Raw genomic sequence first — 15475 nt, forward strand, 5'->3', positions numbered from 1 at the left:
GTAAGTGAAATAGATGCAAAATGCTGTTAGGGAAGTTGTAAGTGAATACGAAGAGATCAAACATTGTATAAACATACGGTCCACTAACCTGCACATAGGTCCATTTCCTGGGCTAGATTTCAAGCTCCAAAGAACACCAATTTTAAAACCTCTCAAATTAAACATCTGTTACATTTTCAATACAGAACCTGGTAATTCATATTAAATTAAAACCTTCTTAAACATAAATATGTGATAGCACTGCTTAAAAAAAAGATGAACCTGCATGTAAATGTCTGTGTTTACCAAAATAAAATTTGGGATCTAGGAACACCACTATGGACCAACAGTCATGGTTGCAAATGAAACATAATTAAAAAATGGGAAAACAAAATAAAAAGTCAAATTTCTTTTAAATGTTGTGTTATTAAGCTCCACCAGTGGATTAAAATGAGGTGTATTTTTCAGGGGGATGCTTTGGTCCCCCTGCTTTAGTGCACCTTTTTTCCACTTATCAAAACAACCCTCCCTGTCTTTAAATGTATTTATTTCACTTTAAAATTCAAGTTATCCTTTGGCAGCATTTCTATTAAATGAATATTGTGTTATGTCCATTCATATAACTAGGTAGATGAAATAATTACAAAGTAAACAATGCTATCATGGTGCTATAACCCTGCATGTAACATTGACAGAAATAAATTAGAAATTAAAGTAAGAAAAAGCAAAGGCATTTTAACAGATGCCCAGACCCAGGTTTATTAAATAGTTTGATTTTTAAAGCATCTGGGTATTCCTAATTGTTCATAGCTCTCCTCATTTTGCCACTTGTGCTGTCTAAGTTCATGAGACATGAGAACTAAAGAGAGGATGCAAGGTCAAAGACTAACTTTTAACTGAAAGCTTAAAGATTATGTCTTAAGACATTTTTACAAACAGTTGGCCTCAATCTGTTCTATAAAAGATGTGACCTGGATCCTTTAGTGCAGACGTAGCACAACAACTGATCCTGATAAACTAAAGCCAGAGCACACCAATTAAGCCCAGGGACTGACAGAATCAAACAGGAATGACAAAGTACTTGAGAAGAGTTATCCTCATAGTACTAATGTCCATCTTCAATAAATGATGTGTGTATCAATTCTGTTCAAAGTTTATGCAGCAATTTAGTAATCTGTGACATTTTTTTTTCTAAACAGAAGTAGTAGGACCTTGCCGGAGTACCGTCTGGGTGGGCTCAGTGAAAAAAATGTAAGCTCTTCCCTTTGTGTATTGTTACATGCAGTTACAGAATGGCCAGCAGAGCTGTTAAACTTCTACCACTATGAAAGATCTGCTGCTGTCTCTGTAGTGGAAGCAGACCTAGAGCTCAATGAAGAATGAAATTACAAGTCTTGTCTCTGTAGAGTTAGTTTAACCCTGACAAATACAGTACACACCATCGCCAATTAATTTCACATTGTGGATTAAATGTCTTAGTGAATTCTGGTTTTGGATATTATTCCTCACTATATGCTTTAACCTAGAACATATGTACAAGTTGTGAAGGGGCGATATTGTCATTCTAATATATGAGATGTGCGAGTCTCTCTCTTTATGAACTACGAACTGAATAGCTTAATTTTACTTATGGGTAAATGTACTCTTGATTATAAAAGTAAGGTTTTCCCATTAGCATTGGAACAGGATATCCTTTAAAGGGATTTTTTTTATTCATAATCCATGGAAGCAATGGTTGCTCTGACCTCATCTACAAACACCAGTGAAACACTAACCTCTGGTTGCCAGATTCTGTCATTATTTTTATGGTGTACTTTTTACTTCCAAATTATACAGTTTATGTTGCAAATAATTCACTCTACCATTTAAAGTTGTATTCTTAAACCTATAAATGTATACTTTTTGTTGTAATATTGTTGTGTAGGCAGCCATCTCAGGTCATTTTGCTTGAACCTGAGCTTTCTGAGGGCTCTGGCACATGGGGAGATTAGTCGCCCGCGGCAAAACTCCCTGTTCGCGGGCGACTAATCTCCCCGAGTTGCCTACCCCTGCCATCCCACCGGCGAACATGTAAGTCGCCGGCGGGATGGCAGACGCGGCGGGGCGGCAGACGCGGCGGGGCGATTTCAGGAAATCACCGAAAAAGACTCGCGAGTCTGCTGCGTCTGCCATCCCGCCGGCGACTTACATGTTCGCCGGTGGGATGGCAGGGGAAGGCAACTCGGGGAGATTAGTCGCCCGCGAACAGGGAGTTTTGCCGCGGGCGACTAATCTCCCCGTGTGCCAGAGCCCTGAAAGTGCCAGCGCAACACAATAGAACAGCTTTCAGATGATCTATTACTCAGTCTGCTGAGACAGGCTTGCAAGTATCAGGGAGCTGCTATCTTGCTGCCTTCCCATTGTTCTGCTGATAGGCTTGCTGGGGGGAAAGTGAGGGGGGGGTATTACTCCAACTTGCACTCCCCTGCAGTAAAGACTGACTAAAGTTTATCAGAGTCACACGGCTGAGGGTTCCTGGGAAACTAAGAATATGTCTGTGAGCCATATATGACTGTCCAACATCAGTGCCAAATCTCTTGCGTATGAAAGACAGCAAAGTCCACCCAATAATGTCCAACTACAGATGAATTAAATCTATAACTTGTTAGAATCAGCAAAGTCTTTAGCTAAGGTTATTCAATGCTACACGCTCCTGCATAAAGACCATTATTTAGTCACTTTTATTCGTGGTGCACTAAAATTTTTATATTACATTTTCAACTTCCCTATGTGTTTCGTGTCCTGCGGACACTTAGTCATGGGCTGACCTTTGAATAATTTTTTTTGTAGCCCTTATGGATCCTCAGAGTGACTATAAGCCCATGTTGCTGCTGTTTACGGATAACTGCAATCAGGCTCATTATTGCTTTTTACAGTAATATGCAGGGCATATTTATCAAACTGAGCATTTGAAAGCACATTTGCTTCACTCCATTATAAATCCACCCCATGCTGTTCTTTTCAGCATAACAGCTTTGAAGAACTAAATGTATTATGCATTAAAGTATACAACTCAAATTTCCAAGAAAATGTCAGTGTTTTTCCTGCTCTCACTGGTCACTTAATGTTGCTATGTTAATAAATATGTCTGCAAGTCCTTGCAATTTAGGTGTTACAAAAGCAATGTTTTTGCAGGTTTTTAATCAATTGGCTAATAATGCCACTAGCATAAAACACAGTGTTTTTACTTATGCTTGACCAGGATGCTGTGTGTTTGTCCCCTCTCTTGGTCATATATTTGTACATCAATTCAACACAGGAAGATAAATTCCTCCCTACAATACTGGGTAAATATGCAAAACTATTTCTTGAACAGAAAGTTTAAGGCTAATGCCAGACAATACAGTTTCTCTAGCAATATATTTCTGCAGACAGAAAAAACCCCCAAAACCGCTCACGTCTCTGAGGTTTTGGAAACCTTCTGTCACTTCTGTAAAAGGTGTTTTTTTTTGGCCTAAAGACACTGTGGATTTTTGGGCTACCAGGTAGTTTTCAGTAAACTACCGTATGGATTTATGCATGTGTCCACTGGAAACATCTGATATCAGCCAAAGTCCACAACTGTATTTTTCCTAGTTTTTTTTTTAAGAACCTCTAAATATATATATACATACAGTGGCTTGCAAAAGTATTCAGCCCCCTTGAACTTTTCCACATTTTGTCACATTACAGCCACAAACATGAATCAATTTTATTGGAATTCCACGTGAAAGACCAATACAAAGTGGTGTACACGTGAGAAGTGGAACGAAAATCATACATGATTCCAAACATTTTTTACAAATAAATAACTGCAAAGTGGGGTGTGTGTAATTATTCAGCCCCCTTTGGTCTGAGTGCAATCAGTTGCCCATAGACATTGCCTTATGAGTGCTAATGACTAAATAGAGTGCACCTGTGTCAGCCTCAGAGTTTGTCTAAGGCTGATGCCACATGTGACAGCCTCAGAGTTTGTCTAAGGCTGATGCCACATGCGGCGTAGGGCTGATTTTGTCGGCAAGCGGAAAAACGCTTGCCGAAAAATCAGCCCTACGCCTGCTACTTGTGCCTGGACCCGAATGAATGGGATACGCTCGGGTGCAGGTACATGTAGCCGATATACGCATGAAAATGCGAGACTTTGCATTCTCTCGCATTATCGAGAATGCGTATATCGGCTACATGTGCCTGCACCCGAGCGTATCCCATTCATTCGGGTGCAGGCACAAGTAGCAGGCGTAGGGCTGAATTTTCGGCAAGCGCTTTTCCTCTTGCCGAAAATTTCAGCCCTACGCCTCGTGTGGCATTAGCCTAAGAGAATATTGGGAGCAACAACACCATGAAGTCCAAAGAACACACCAGACAGGTCAGGGATAAAGTTATTGAGAAATTTAAAGCAGGCTTAGGCTACAAAAAGATTTCCAAAGCCTTGAACATCCCACGGAGCACTGTTCAAGCGATCATTCAGAAATGGAAGGAGTATGGCACGACTGTAAACCTACCAAGACAAGGCCATCCACCTAAACTCACAGGCTGAACAAGGAGAGCGCTGATCAGAAATGCAGCCAAGAGGCCCATGGTGACTCTGGACAAGCTGCAGAGATCTACAGCTCAGGTGGGGGAATCTGTCCATAGGACAACTATTAGTCGTGCACTGCACAAAGTTGGCCTTTATAGAAGAGTGGCAAGAAGAAAGCCATTGTTAACAGAAAACCATAAGAAGTCCCGTTTGCAGTTTGCCACAAGCCATGTGGGGGACACACCAAACATATATAAGAAGGTGCTCTGGTCAGATGAGACCAAAATGGAACTTTTTGGCCAAAATGCAAAACGCTATGTGTGGCGGAAAACTAACACTGCACATCACTCTGAACACACCATCCCCACTGTCAAATATGGTGGTTGCAGCATCATGCTCTGGGGGTGCTTCTCTTCAGCAGGGACAGGGAAGCTGGTCAGAGTTGATGGGAAGATGGATGGAGCCAAATACAGGGCAATCTTGGAAGAAAACCTCTTGGAGTCTGCAAAAGACTTGAGACTGGGGCGGAGGTTCACCTTCCAGCAGGACAACAACCCTAAACATAAAGCCAGGGCAACAATGGAATGGTTTAAAACAAAACATATCCATGTGTTAGAATGGCCCAGTCAAAGTCCAGATCTAAATCCAATCGAGAATCTGTGGCAAGATCTGAAAACTGCTGTTCACAAACGCTGTCCATCTAATCTGACTGAGCTGGAGCTGTTTTGCAAAGAAGAATGGGCAAGGATTTCAGTCTGTAGATGTGCAAAGCTGGTAGAGACATACCCTAATAGACTGGCAGCTGTAATTGCAGCAAAAGGTGGTTCTACAAAGTATTGACTCAGGGGGCTGAATAATTATGCACACCCCACTTTGCAGTTATTTATTTGTAAAAAATGTTTGGAATCATGTATGATTTTCCTTCCACTGCTCACGTGTACACCACTTTGTATTGGTCTTTCACGTGGAATTCCAATAAAATTGATTCATGTTTGTGGCTGTAATGTGACAAAATGTGGAAAAGTTCAAGGGTGCCGAATACTTTTGCAAGCCACGGTACATATACACCAGGGATCCCCAACCTTTTATACCTGTGAGCCACATTCAAATGTAAAAAGTGTTGGGGAGCAACACAAGCATGGAAAAAGTTCCTAGGGGGTGCAAATAAGAGCTGTAATTGGCTATTTGGTAGCCCCTATGTGGACTGGCAGCCTATAGAAGGTTGTTTCGCTTTACACTGGGTTTTATGCAACTAAAGCTTGCCTCCAAAGCAGAAATTCAAAAATAAACACCTACTTTGAGGCCCCTGAGAGTAACATCCAAGGGGTTGGTGAACAACATGTTGCTCACGAACCACTGGTTGGGGATCACTGATATATACTGTAGCAAGTATATTCTGTTTTCAGTGCCTGGTAAGAATAAGGAAAAGAAGGGCTTACAACTGCATAACTTTATTTATATTTTATAGGTGTTTATTCATTTTCAGTTGAAAAGATGATTGTTTATAACCAGTAGAGAAACCTTGACAGGGTTGTACTTTCTCTTGTCTTAATTGATTGGAATATATTATTTCCATTTTCCTCTAAATTTACAAACCACTTCTAGAAAGATACATAAAACTGAGATTACTGGAGATGTTCGGGGACAGCTGGATCAGATATTCCTCTTGTTAATATCTAAAAAGTATTACACAATAGAATATTATGTACTTTTTTTCTTTTACAAAGCACAAAATGTTTTGCTCACCATAATCCCCTTTGCTGAGGGAGCCAAATTTATATAAAATCCCACAGTCAGTTGAATGCATTATATCTATGTCAGTGATGAGCAAGGTTTCAGAGTAAATAAACAAAGGTCTGTAAGGTACCAGAGACTGTTACAGAACGTCTACCAATAATTCAACTTGGGCATGGAAATTAAACATAACCTTGCAGTAATGCTCAGATAAAGAGAAATATAATAAAAAGCTCATGTTATTATTAAGTCACAAGTCCCAAGGCAAAATGCAATTCTTACATAGAAATTGTAAGTGTTAAGCTCAAGGAGGGATATGTTTTAGGGGAACCAACTGTATGTTGTATTTTACTCATAGGGTTGTTGTACATGAATTTTATGATAACAATGTACTAAACCCTACAAATATATACTTGTGATTGCCTGATTTTTAGCTTTGTTCAGTGTTTATAACAAGGTAAAACAGTTGCCCAATCAAACATCTAAGCTGGTTGCATTCAATGGCACATAGAGCTCTATGTTTGTTATGGTCTCAGCCCAGAGTGAGAACATCACAGAACAGGCAGCAAGTGGGATTGTTGCCATAGGAAAGTTATAAAAGGAATGCAAAACCTCTACTCTTAGGGGCCGATTTACTAACCCACGAACGGGTCGAAATGAGTCCGATTGCGTTTTTTTCGTAAAGATCGGTATTTTGCGATTTTTTCGTATTTTTTGCGATTTTTTCGGCGTCTTTACGAATTTTTCGTACCCAATACGATTTTTGCGTAAAAACGCAAGTTTTTCGTAGCCATTACAAAAGTTGCGTAAAATCTTGCGATTTTTCGTAGCGTTAAAACTTGCGCAAAAAGTTGCGCTTTTTTCGTAGCGTTAAAACTTACGCGAAACTTCGCACCTTTTAAGTTTTAACGCTACGAAAAAGGCGCAACTTTTCGCGTAAGTTTTAACGCTACGGAAAAATCGCAAGATTTTACGCAACTTTCGTAAAGGCTACGAAAAACTCGCGTTTTTACGCAAAAATCGTATTGGTAACGAAAAATTCGTAAAGACGCCGAAAAAATCGCAAAACATACGAAAAAGTCGCAAAATGTTCGTTTTCAAGTCTGAACTTTTCCAATTCGGGTCGGATTCGTGGGTTAGTAAATCAGCCCCTTAATGTCAAGTAATCTGGGAAAATGCATGCTCTCACTACCTAGTGCTGGATTGCAGCAATGTTGGGTACAAGATGTTTAATAGGCGCATGGTGCAAAGCAGAAAAATTATTCACCCTTTCCTCCTGTTTTCTGCACTCTGAATCTTGCATAGCAATGCAAAAACAATGTCTATAATCTTATATGGGGCTGAGTGCCTGCAGCCTGAAGAGTAAGAGATTAAATGTTTTTACAATGTTAAAAATGTAACTGACCCATTAAAAAAATCCAGATTAATTAAAACAAGAAACAAAAATGAACAAGTAATAGCATAGACACCCTTTGAACATTATGTTATCTGGGCCAAACGTAAGCAAAATTTTATGGAAATTAGACATTGTTTCTTTCAATATTAGTTCTTTAATAATTTGCAACTCTGGGGTGATACCTCATGTATAGTAAAAATGCTATAATACATGAAAAATATGAACAAAAATGTATGCAGCGTCATCATTAAGCTATAAAAATGCCTGAAAAGTGAGCTTAGCTTAGTTAGCAGTATATAGAGTCTCTTCTACTTTGTATATAGCCCTTTTGCTACAATATTTTCTATACAACAGAAAGAGATCAGACAAGCATATGTGGAAGTGCATCAGGCACCAAAAGGCAAATATCATAGCTAGGTACACTTCTAAATATTTTACATAAGCCTCGTTATGGTTTTCTAAATTGAAAAATTAGATATTTATCAAAACAAAAACAGTGAAAAGAAAAGCTGATTAAAACATTCACAGTATATCCAATTAAATTTGAAAAAGTTCTGAAAAAAATCACTCTAGATTTAATGTGGTCAAACTTACTTTTCTAAAGCTACTGAAATATCCTGGAATCCCTGTGCAGTGATATTATTCTTGTCCCAGATTACCGTTCTGCAATAAAACAAAAAATCAACAAAATCTTTACTGCAAAAAAGCAAAATACTGGAATTTGAATTATCCTGCCTGTGCCCACTGAGCTCTATCACTGTTAAAGTGATACTGACAGCCACTTAAAAAATTGTTTTACACCTGCTGTTGTGTTTTAATTTTCATCAGCTTTAAATTCCTTATAAACTAAATCTGCAAAGTTTTTTCGCTTCATAATTATGGTAGCACAAATTACAGACCCACGGAGCAACCATGTTTGTTCCCCTCTTCCGGGTTTTAATTTTAATGTCTCAGCTCCGTTGTCTATGTGTAATGGGGAGGGGGGAGGGAGAGCCCTTAGAAGCAGGCAGGCACTGGAAAGCTTGAGCTGGCCTGCTATTTAATTCTTTGTAGGAAGAGAGAAGAGGGGGCACAGCCCTTTGAAGTAGGCAGGCAATGGAAAGATCAAGCCTGTCTGCTATCTAGTTCACAACGCCATCCGATGCTATGCGAGGGAGGGAGGGAAGGAGAACTCTTTGAGCAAACGGCAAGCTGAATCCTCCCAGTTTATGACATAGTCCTTTTGACAGATTGAGAAGCTACAGTCGGGCTGCCAGACAGTCGGGTTCAGGATCTTCAGTAGGATTTATGTAGAGAAAGAGGACTTTAAGGAAAAAACAGTCAAGATGACCTATAAGTAGGTTTGGAAGTAGGTTCATATTTTTAGAAGAAATTTTTTGATGTCAGTATCACTTTAACAAGTATTAAACAAGCAGCAGCTTGTAAGGCCACAGTTTTTATTACTTTAAAACACCATCGGCGTTACATAATATAAGGCACTCATTTTGCCCAGGAGCAGTAGCCCATAGCAAACATAGTGCCTCTTATTACATATGTGGATAGTTGTTCTACTACAACTACAAGACTGACATTTAAAAGTGCCACAGCCTAAAAACATCTAATAATAACCACAGGCATATTATCAGTCTGCCAAGACACTGTTTAATTAGCATAAAAGATAATGTAAACACTTCAGTATGAATGGTGAAACACGGTAAGGTTTTCAATTCCCAAAAATTCTATTCTAAATTCCCAAAATTTAGTTACATTTGCAGGTAACGGTAACTTCACATGTAGATACTTAAGGGGTCGTTTACAACCTCTACCATGATTGCATAAATTTCTCCATAGTCAGTTGTGCATAAATCCCCACTCATTAAAGGTATATGCTTTAAAATGTTCTTTTTGCATTTCCATATGGTCACGCTCTGTGCTGCTCAGTACTTCCTGCCTCCAAATCAAGCATTGTTGCACCTATTGATGCAGAGGAACCCTAGAGCTATCACAAATACCACACCACGTGGTAGCTCCAGGGTTCTTCTGTATCAAGCATCCCGTGTCAATAGAAAGAATCACACACATATCACTCTCACAACGAACACCGGAAATCAAAGTCAGACTAGGGTACCTAGTTGGGAGCTGAGGTGCACTGGGTACCCGACTCAAGGGTCCACCACTCAGCCACTACCGCTCTCCGCTCTGTCGGATGCTACCACCAGGCCTGCTTTGCTGCTTATGTATTTGCTGTTCATGCATTCCAATGTTAAAAACGCATGGCCATCTTTAATTTGCTTGAATCTGTCTGAAGTTGGGAGCTGGGCAGCGGGCAGGAGGCAGGGTTCAACAGGGACTGGCCTGAAAAATACTCTGGTGGGCCAGTCTAACCATGCTAGAAATAATAACAACTCGGCCTGGAAAACATTCAACTGATTTATGGTAAAGTGCAAAGTGCAGTTGCATTAATTTTAACACAGTGACCACAACTGTGTTTGGCACAAGGCCCCCTTGTGGCCACAACACCAATGAAATTCTGGGAAAATAAAATGCTGCATTATGGGAAAAAAAATACAGCGACTGCACTCAAAAATGTACTTTGCTTACTGCTTTTGCACATGTAAATAAGCCCTTTAAAGGGACAATGCACATTTTTCTACAGTTTAAGTTCACATTTTTCTAGAAATATTTATTAAAACCTACTGCTGTATGTGATTATGCTGTAGGATTGTTACTTATTTGCATATTTGTATTTATTCCTGCCAGTGTACAGTTTACTGCAGTCTTGAAATCAGAAAAAGGGTTTTGACATATTGCATGCAAGCTGAGTTACATCTCTTCTTACCTTAGCTTGGTATTTATCTGCAAAGCTTTGGCCAACATTTTGGCTCCCATATCCCCCATGCCATTTCCACTAATATCTACTTTGGTCAGGGACGTATTGCTGCCAAGGGCATTTATGATAATTGTGACATCTGTCTTCAATTTAGAGTCAGCCAAAGAGAGTGACTGCAAAGGCTGTGGAAAGAACAAATACATAGTCTCAAGAAGGCAAATGTTTAAACATTACATTTTTGGTTATGGAAACAAATAATTTATAGAATACACAAAATAACTTGGTTTACTGTATTAATAGTAGCGTTTTCCAGAGATAAGAACAGCTACCTTAGCAAGAAGTTGCACTGTAGCTTAAACTTTCCATTGCCCAACAGTACATGTCGATACTGGACTTTAATCTGAATTTCCTATCACATCAGCATAACAGTAATCAGTAGAATTAACCATTTAAATGTTACTAAAAGTCAGGGCCCTACTGAGATAGAGTATGTGCCCAAGCTTGCGTGGGTTTATTCCACTTTCCTTAAAGTTGGCTTTTGAAAAGATTTATCCTAGTGTGAATTTAGATTATATCTACATCAGGGCATGTAGGGCATGCCTCTAGTGACAGACAGGTGGTCACTGTCAGAAACACAACAGCCAAAAAACCTTGCTACTGAAATCATTGTGGGTTAAACTGTTAAACTGTGTACGCACACAATGCTTGCCAATGTACTTTTGCATTGTTTGATACCTACATGCCTCCTCCACTCCTTTACAAATGAGTGCAGCCTAATGCTGTCTGATTGTGGTGTTTTTTTGTACTTTTCACACTGCATGGGGCGTTGCAAATGGACCCTTATGGTTTTGATTCACCTCTATACATAATGTATTTTTAACTTGTGTTGCTTTGTATTTCAGGCCACTTTCAGTTTACCATTCCCCCAGTTATGTCAAATACCTCATGTAACACCAGTCCAAATCCATCGGTTTCTTGGGCATTATTAAATTGACAAAAGCTAATTTGAAGATTCTGCAACATCAAAGAAGCTAGCAAAGCTTATTGAACTATTTTTTTATACATTTCTAAATATTTCCATAGAAATGCAAAAAATAAAAATGAAGGCACATTGGTCCCATAAAATCATATGAAAATTTCCAACAAAAGGTTAAGAAAATAATAATGCCTTGCAGAAGGAGACAAGCCATATTTACCAGAGATGGTTGGAGAGACCAGACATCAGTTTTAACTGCCAGAGACAGAGAACAAGCCTATAAAATTCACTGGGTAGTGTGCTAATTCAACATCAAGTGACAAAGAGATCAAAGGCTGCGGCCATCATCTGGTTCCCACTCATATGTCTGTTATACATTTACACTTTGTAAATGCATGATAATGATAATAATAATAATAATGTTTAAGTGCTTTGGAAGGATATGCCTTTGTAACTTTATGTTACACTCACCGATTCTTCATCTTGTATCATATGTACCAAATTGTCAAGGACAGGGATCAAGTTTCTGCAGAATAAGAGGCAAAGTCTGTTTTAGGCAAATAACTGTAAAATACATGAAACCCTGAAACAGAAAGAGAAGTTCTTACTTAGATTTCATGTTGTTGAAATTCTTTCCTAAAGCCAGATGCCTTATTGATCGATTTTTACTGAGCCAGACAACAAGAGTTGAGAGGTCAGATTCTAAACCTAAGAAAAACATGACATAATATATTAAAAGTAAACCAACTACATAACTGTAAATTAACATACATCTTAGTTTGTTTTTTCCAAGATTAATTCCACTGAGGAAAACGTATCAAATTAAGACACTGAGTATAAATGGGATTACTAGCTTTTCACATGGTGTACAGTTCCCCTATTTGTCATTTATGGTAGTATAGGTTAAGTAAACATTTTTAGGCTTCTGGCTTTGTGGTATGTTTAGAACGACAGTTATTCTCCAGCCCTAAGCATCCATTTGCATCACTGCACAGTGAGGTCATTTTGGAAATGTACATGTAGTATAACCATGCAGTTAATAAGATGTCAGAGATAAGGGGGAACACAAAGTGCAGAATGAAGGAACTAGGGAGGGCAGAGCTGATGAGATAAATGTGGGATAAAAGGGAGAGACAAAGAGAGGAGAATGGAAGGAATTCTGACATTTACTGCCTTTGCTGCACAACTGATTAGCAATTGATTTATTTGTGAACTGCTTACTGACCATAGGCATAAGCCCCTCATAGACTCCCCCCCCCCAAAGAGTCTATTAGATGCAAAAGTGTTTGTCTGAAAAGCTGACCTATAGCTGCAGAGTAGCCCAACGTACTTCCCAGGTGCCATCTTCTAGTTCTTCATATCTTTTTCGGCAAGTTCACTGACACTAACCTTTATGACACGTGCACAGTTAGAGCGAGTCTGGGATTACCTCAAACTGCACATGCACCAAACTGAAGATCCATAAAATGCCACCTATAAACTCTGCTGCGCTAAACTTCTGCATTTATAGGTCAGCTTTCCAAACAGTGACACTTTTCTAGCTAACAGATGCTGCATGGAGACAGCGGGAAGTCAGCAGGGAGGTGGGCCCAATGGAGGGCAGTCTATGGGGAGGTTTAATTCTCCTTAATATGTCACCTTTATATATAAGTGTAAGCAGAATCATTGCTTGAATTTTAGAGCACCAACAATGCTTTTAGCATGTCAGAAAATCTATTTCAAACTGAAGAAGCCACTTGGATGAGTAGTGAAACGTTGAGGGCAACAGAGACTTGTTTCCATTGCCAGAGCTTTGTCCACTGTCAAACAAATACAGAGTTCCATTATTTTTGCCCTATGGGCAAAGAACTTTGCCCTTTAGAACTAAAGCTCAACAGAGATTAAGAAAAAAAATGCTACACCTTATGTGTTGACTTCCAATCCAAATTAGCACCATATCCATATCCACCATAGCAGTAAAATCTGAGCCTCCACAATTACTCCAGTGATTCGCTATTTTCTCTTCTGCCGATTCACTGCATATGCTATGGGCTGCTAGATTGATAGTCAGCCCTGCAGCATAACCTTCTACGATTTAACATTAATTTCTGTTACCAAATTTCCTAAGCTTAGTTTCTCAACAGCAGTCAAGAATACACCAAGCGTGTGTAGTATCACTGACAGAAAAACATGGCCTAACAAGATGGTTGTTAGATTGCTGTGGACAATAATGAAGTCATGGATCATTAGTGTTATAGGCTTTTTGAACCTCTGGCCTGCTACAGTAAGTTTAGCAAATAAACTACAGTGTTTCTACCAGTATTATTTTTGTTTTTATTATTCAAATAATAACTATATTAAAAGAGAAGTTGGACTAGGGGTTAAGTGGTCAGGTTAAGAGGCTCAGATGAGAAATCTCATGCTAGAGATCCTGGTTTCATTCTACTTCCGGTGCCCCAAAATATTTAGTGCACCTATAATGACTGCCTTGCTTGCTGTAAAGCTCTTTAAGTCCCATGGAAGAAAAGTACTATATAAAAATAACAAGAAACATTCCAGAAGGTCATGAATAAATGGCACTTAGCCCCAGAAAAATTATCTAAATGTTATCCATCCTCTTTTCCCTTATGTTTTCGGGGTTGTGGTCCTTTTTACATATTTGGTGGCATTGCCCCAACTCGACTAGATTCTGGACTAGGATTTATATTATGATTACAGGCCTTATACTGCAGAAATCTCCAGTTGAAGCATTGTTACACAAAAGGACTGTAGGTGGGAATAAGTATACACGTTCGTTAATCAAGAATATATTTTCAGCCTCAAAACAGACAACTGCAAGGGATGGAAAACACGTTTATTGGATATTTTTCTTTTATTTGTACCATGCTGGATGTTGATGTATAATACTTGAACTAAGGTTAACTTTCTGTATCAGATGCCTTTTATATTGCTGGATGTAGATATATAATCTGTGAATTAGGGTCAAACTTCTGTCTCAAATGTAGATTTATTTTGTAGTTATTGCAAAACAAAATACATTTAAAAAATGTCATAAGTTACAGTGGAAACCACCTGTCATTAGCAGTTAGAGTTTGATTTCAGTCAAAAGTTGAAATGCCACATAATGAAAGCCTCCTTGACAGGATTTGGGTGTTTCTCTGCCAACTGAAAAAAGCCATCAGAGAATATGAACCATGTGCCATCAGTTATAGACGCAGGGATGTCCACCTGGAGGCCTGTCGGCTAGATGTAGCTCTCCAAAAGACTGCATTGCCTCCACAAAATGGCTAAGATCTCCACATACCTCTTTTTTTTTTTTTTTTTTAAATTAATGTTTTATAATATTATTGTTTTATTGAAAAATATGTGAAATTATGGCTAATTTAAGTATTATGCTTTCAAGAAATTCTAGAGAATTTTGGGAAGATTAAATTAACATAGCATTATATATATTTATTCTGGAAATTGTATTTCCCAGTTTAAGTGACCCTTTAAAGTAAATAAAAGGAACATGAAAACCTTACATTTATAAATTTTATCTAATTTACTTCCTTTGCAATTTACAAGTAATGATGCATATCACTTACCATTGTCAGAAATATCAAGACTTGAAATGTTATGAATTTCTGCTATGCAGCCTTCTAAAACCTGAGCTCCTGCTGATCTTAACTATGAAAAATAAACATTAAGAAACAATTTAGGTCACAAATTACAGATTCAGCTTACAACAATGGTAAGTATGACAACACAGCTTGCTACCACTCATTTTGTGCATTATCTGCTAAAGTGTGCATTTTCTGCGCCAAATCTACACTGTATGTGCAGTGACATGCGGATGCCATTCATGTCATTTACTGCACAAAGAAGATGGGGTAGCAGGCCACATCAGCGTAATCTCCACCAGAAGAGAAAATGCATTTTGTGCCTTTACCCTAATTTCTTAACAAGGGTTACGCAACATAGATATTTGAAGACCTTTGTTTTTAGTTTCTTTAAAGGAAAAGTAACACTAAAAATTTTTAACTAAAAAATCTATTCTACCCTCCCCCAATAATTGCCTTATCC

The 15475-nt window shown here is 38.6% G+C and overlaps 1 protein-coding gene across 5 annotated transcripts in view; it reads right to left on the minus strand.

The window, feature by feature from the left end:
• Positions 1 to 15475, minus strand: part of carmil1 (capping protein regulator and myosin 1 linker 1) — a 163127-nt gene that overhangs the window by 54039 nt on the left and 93613 nt on the right. For all 5 annotated transcript variants that reach the window (XM_031903488.1, XM_031903487.1, XM_018094821.2 and 2 more), the window contains 5 exons: positions 14998 to 15079; positions 12040 to 12139; positions 11903 to 11957; positions 10465 to 10637; positions 8241 to 8309 (listed from right to left, as the gene is read on the minus strand). In XM_031903488.1, the coding sequence (XP_031759348.1) occupies positions 8241 to 8309; positions 10465 to 10637; positions 11903 to 11957; positions 12040 to 12139; positions 14998 to 15079 (479 nt within the window). The remainder of the gene's footprint in view (positions 1 to 8240; positions 8310 to 10464; positions 10638 to 11902; positions 11958 to 12039; positions 12140 to 14997; positions 15080 to 15475) is intronic.

This window comes from Xenopus tropicalis, chromosome 6 (genome assembly GCF_000004195.4).
Source record: "Xenopus tropicalis strain Nigerian chromosome 6, UCB_Xtro_10.0, whole genome shotgun sequence".
In the NCBI taxonomy this organism is placed as follows: domain Eukaryota; kingdom Metazoa; phylum Chordata; class Amphibia; order Anura; family Pipidae; genus Xenopus; species Xenopus tropicalis.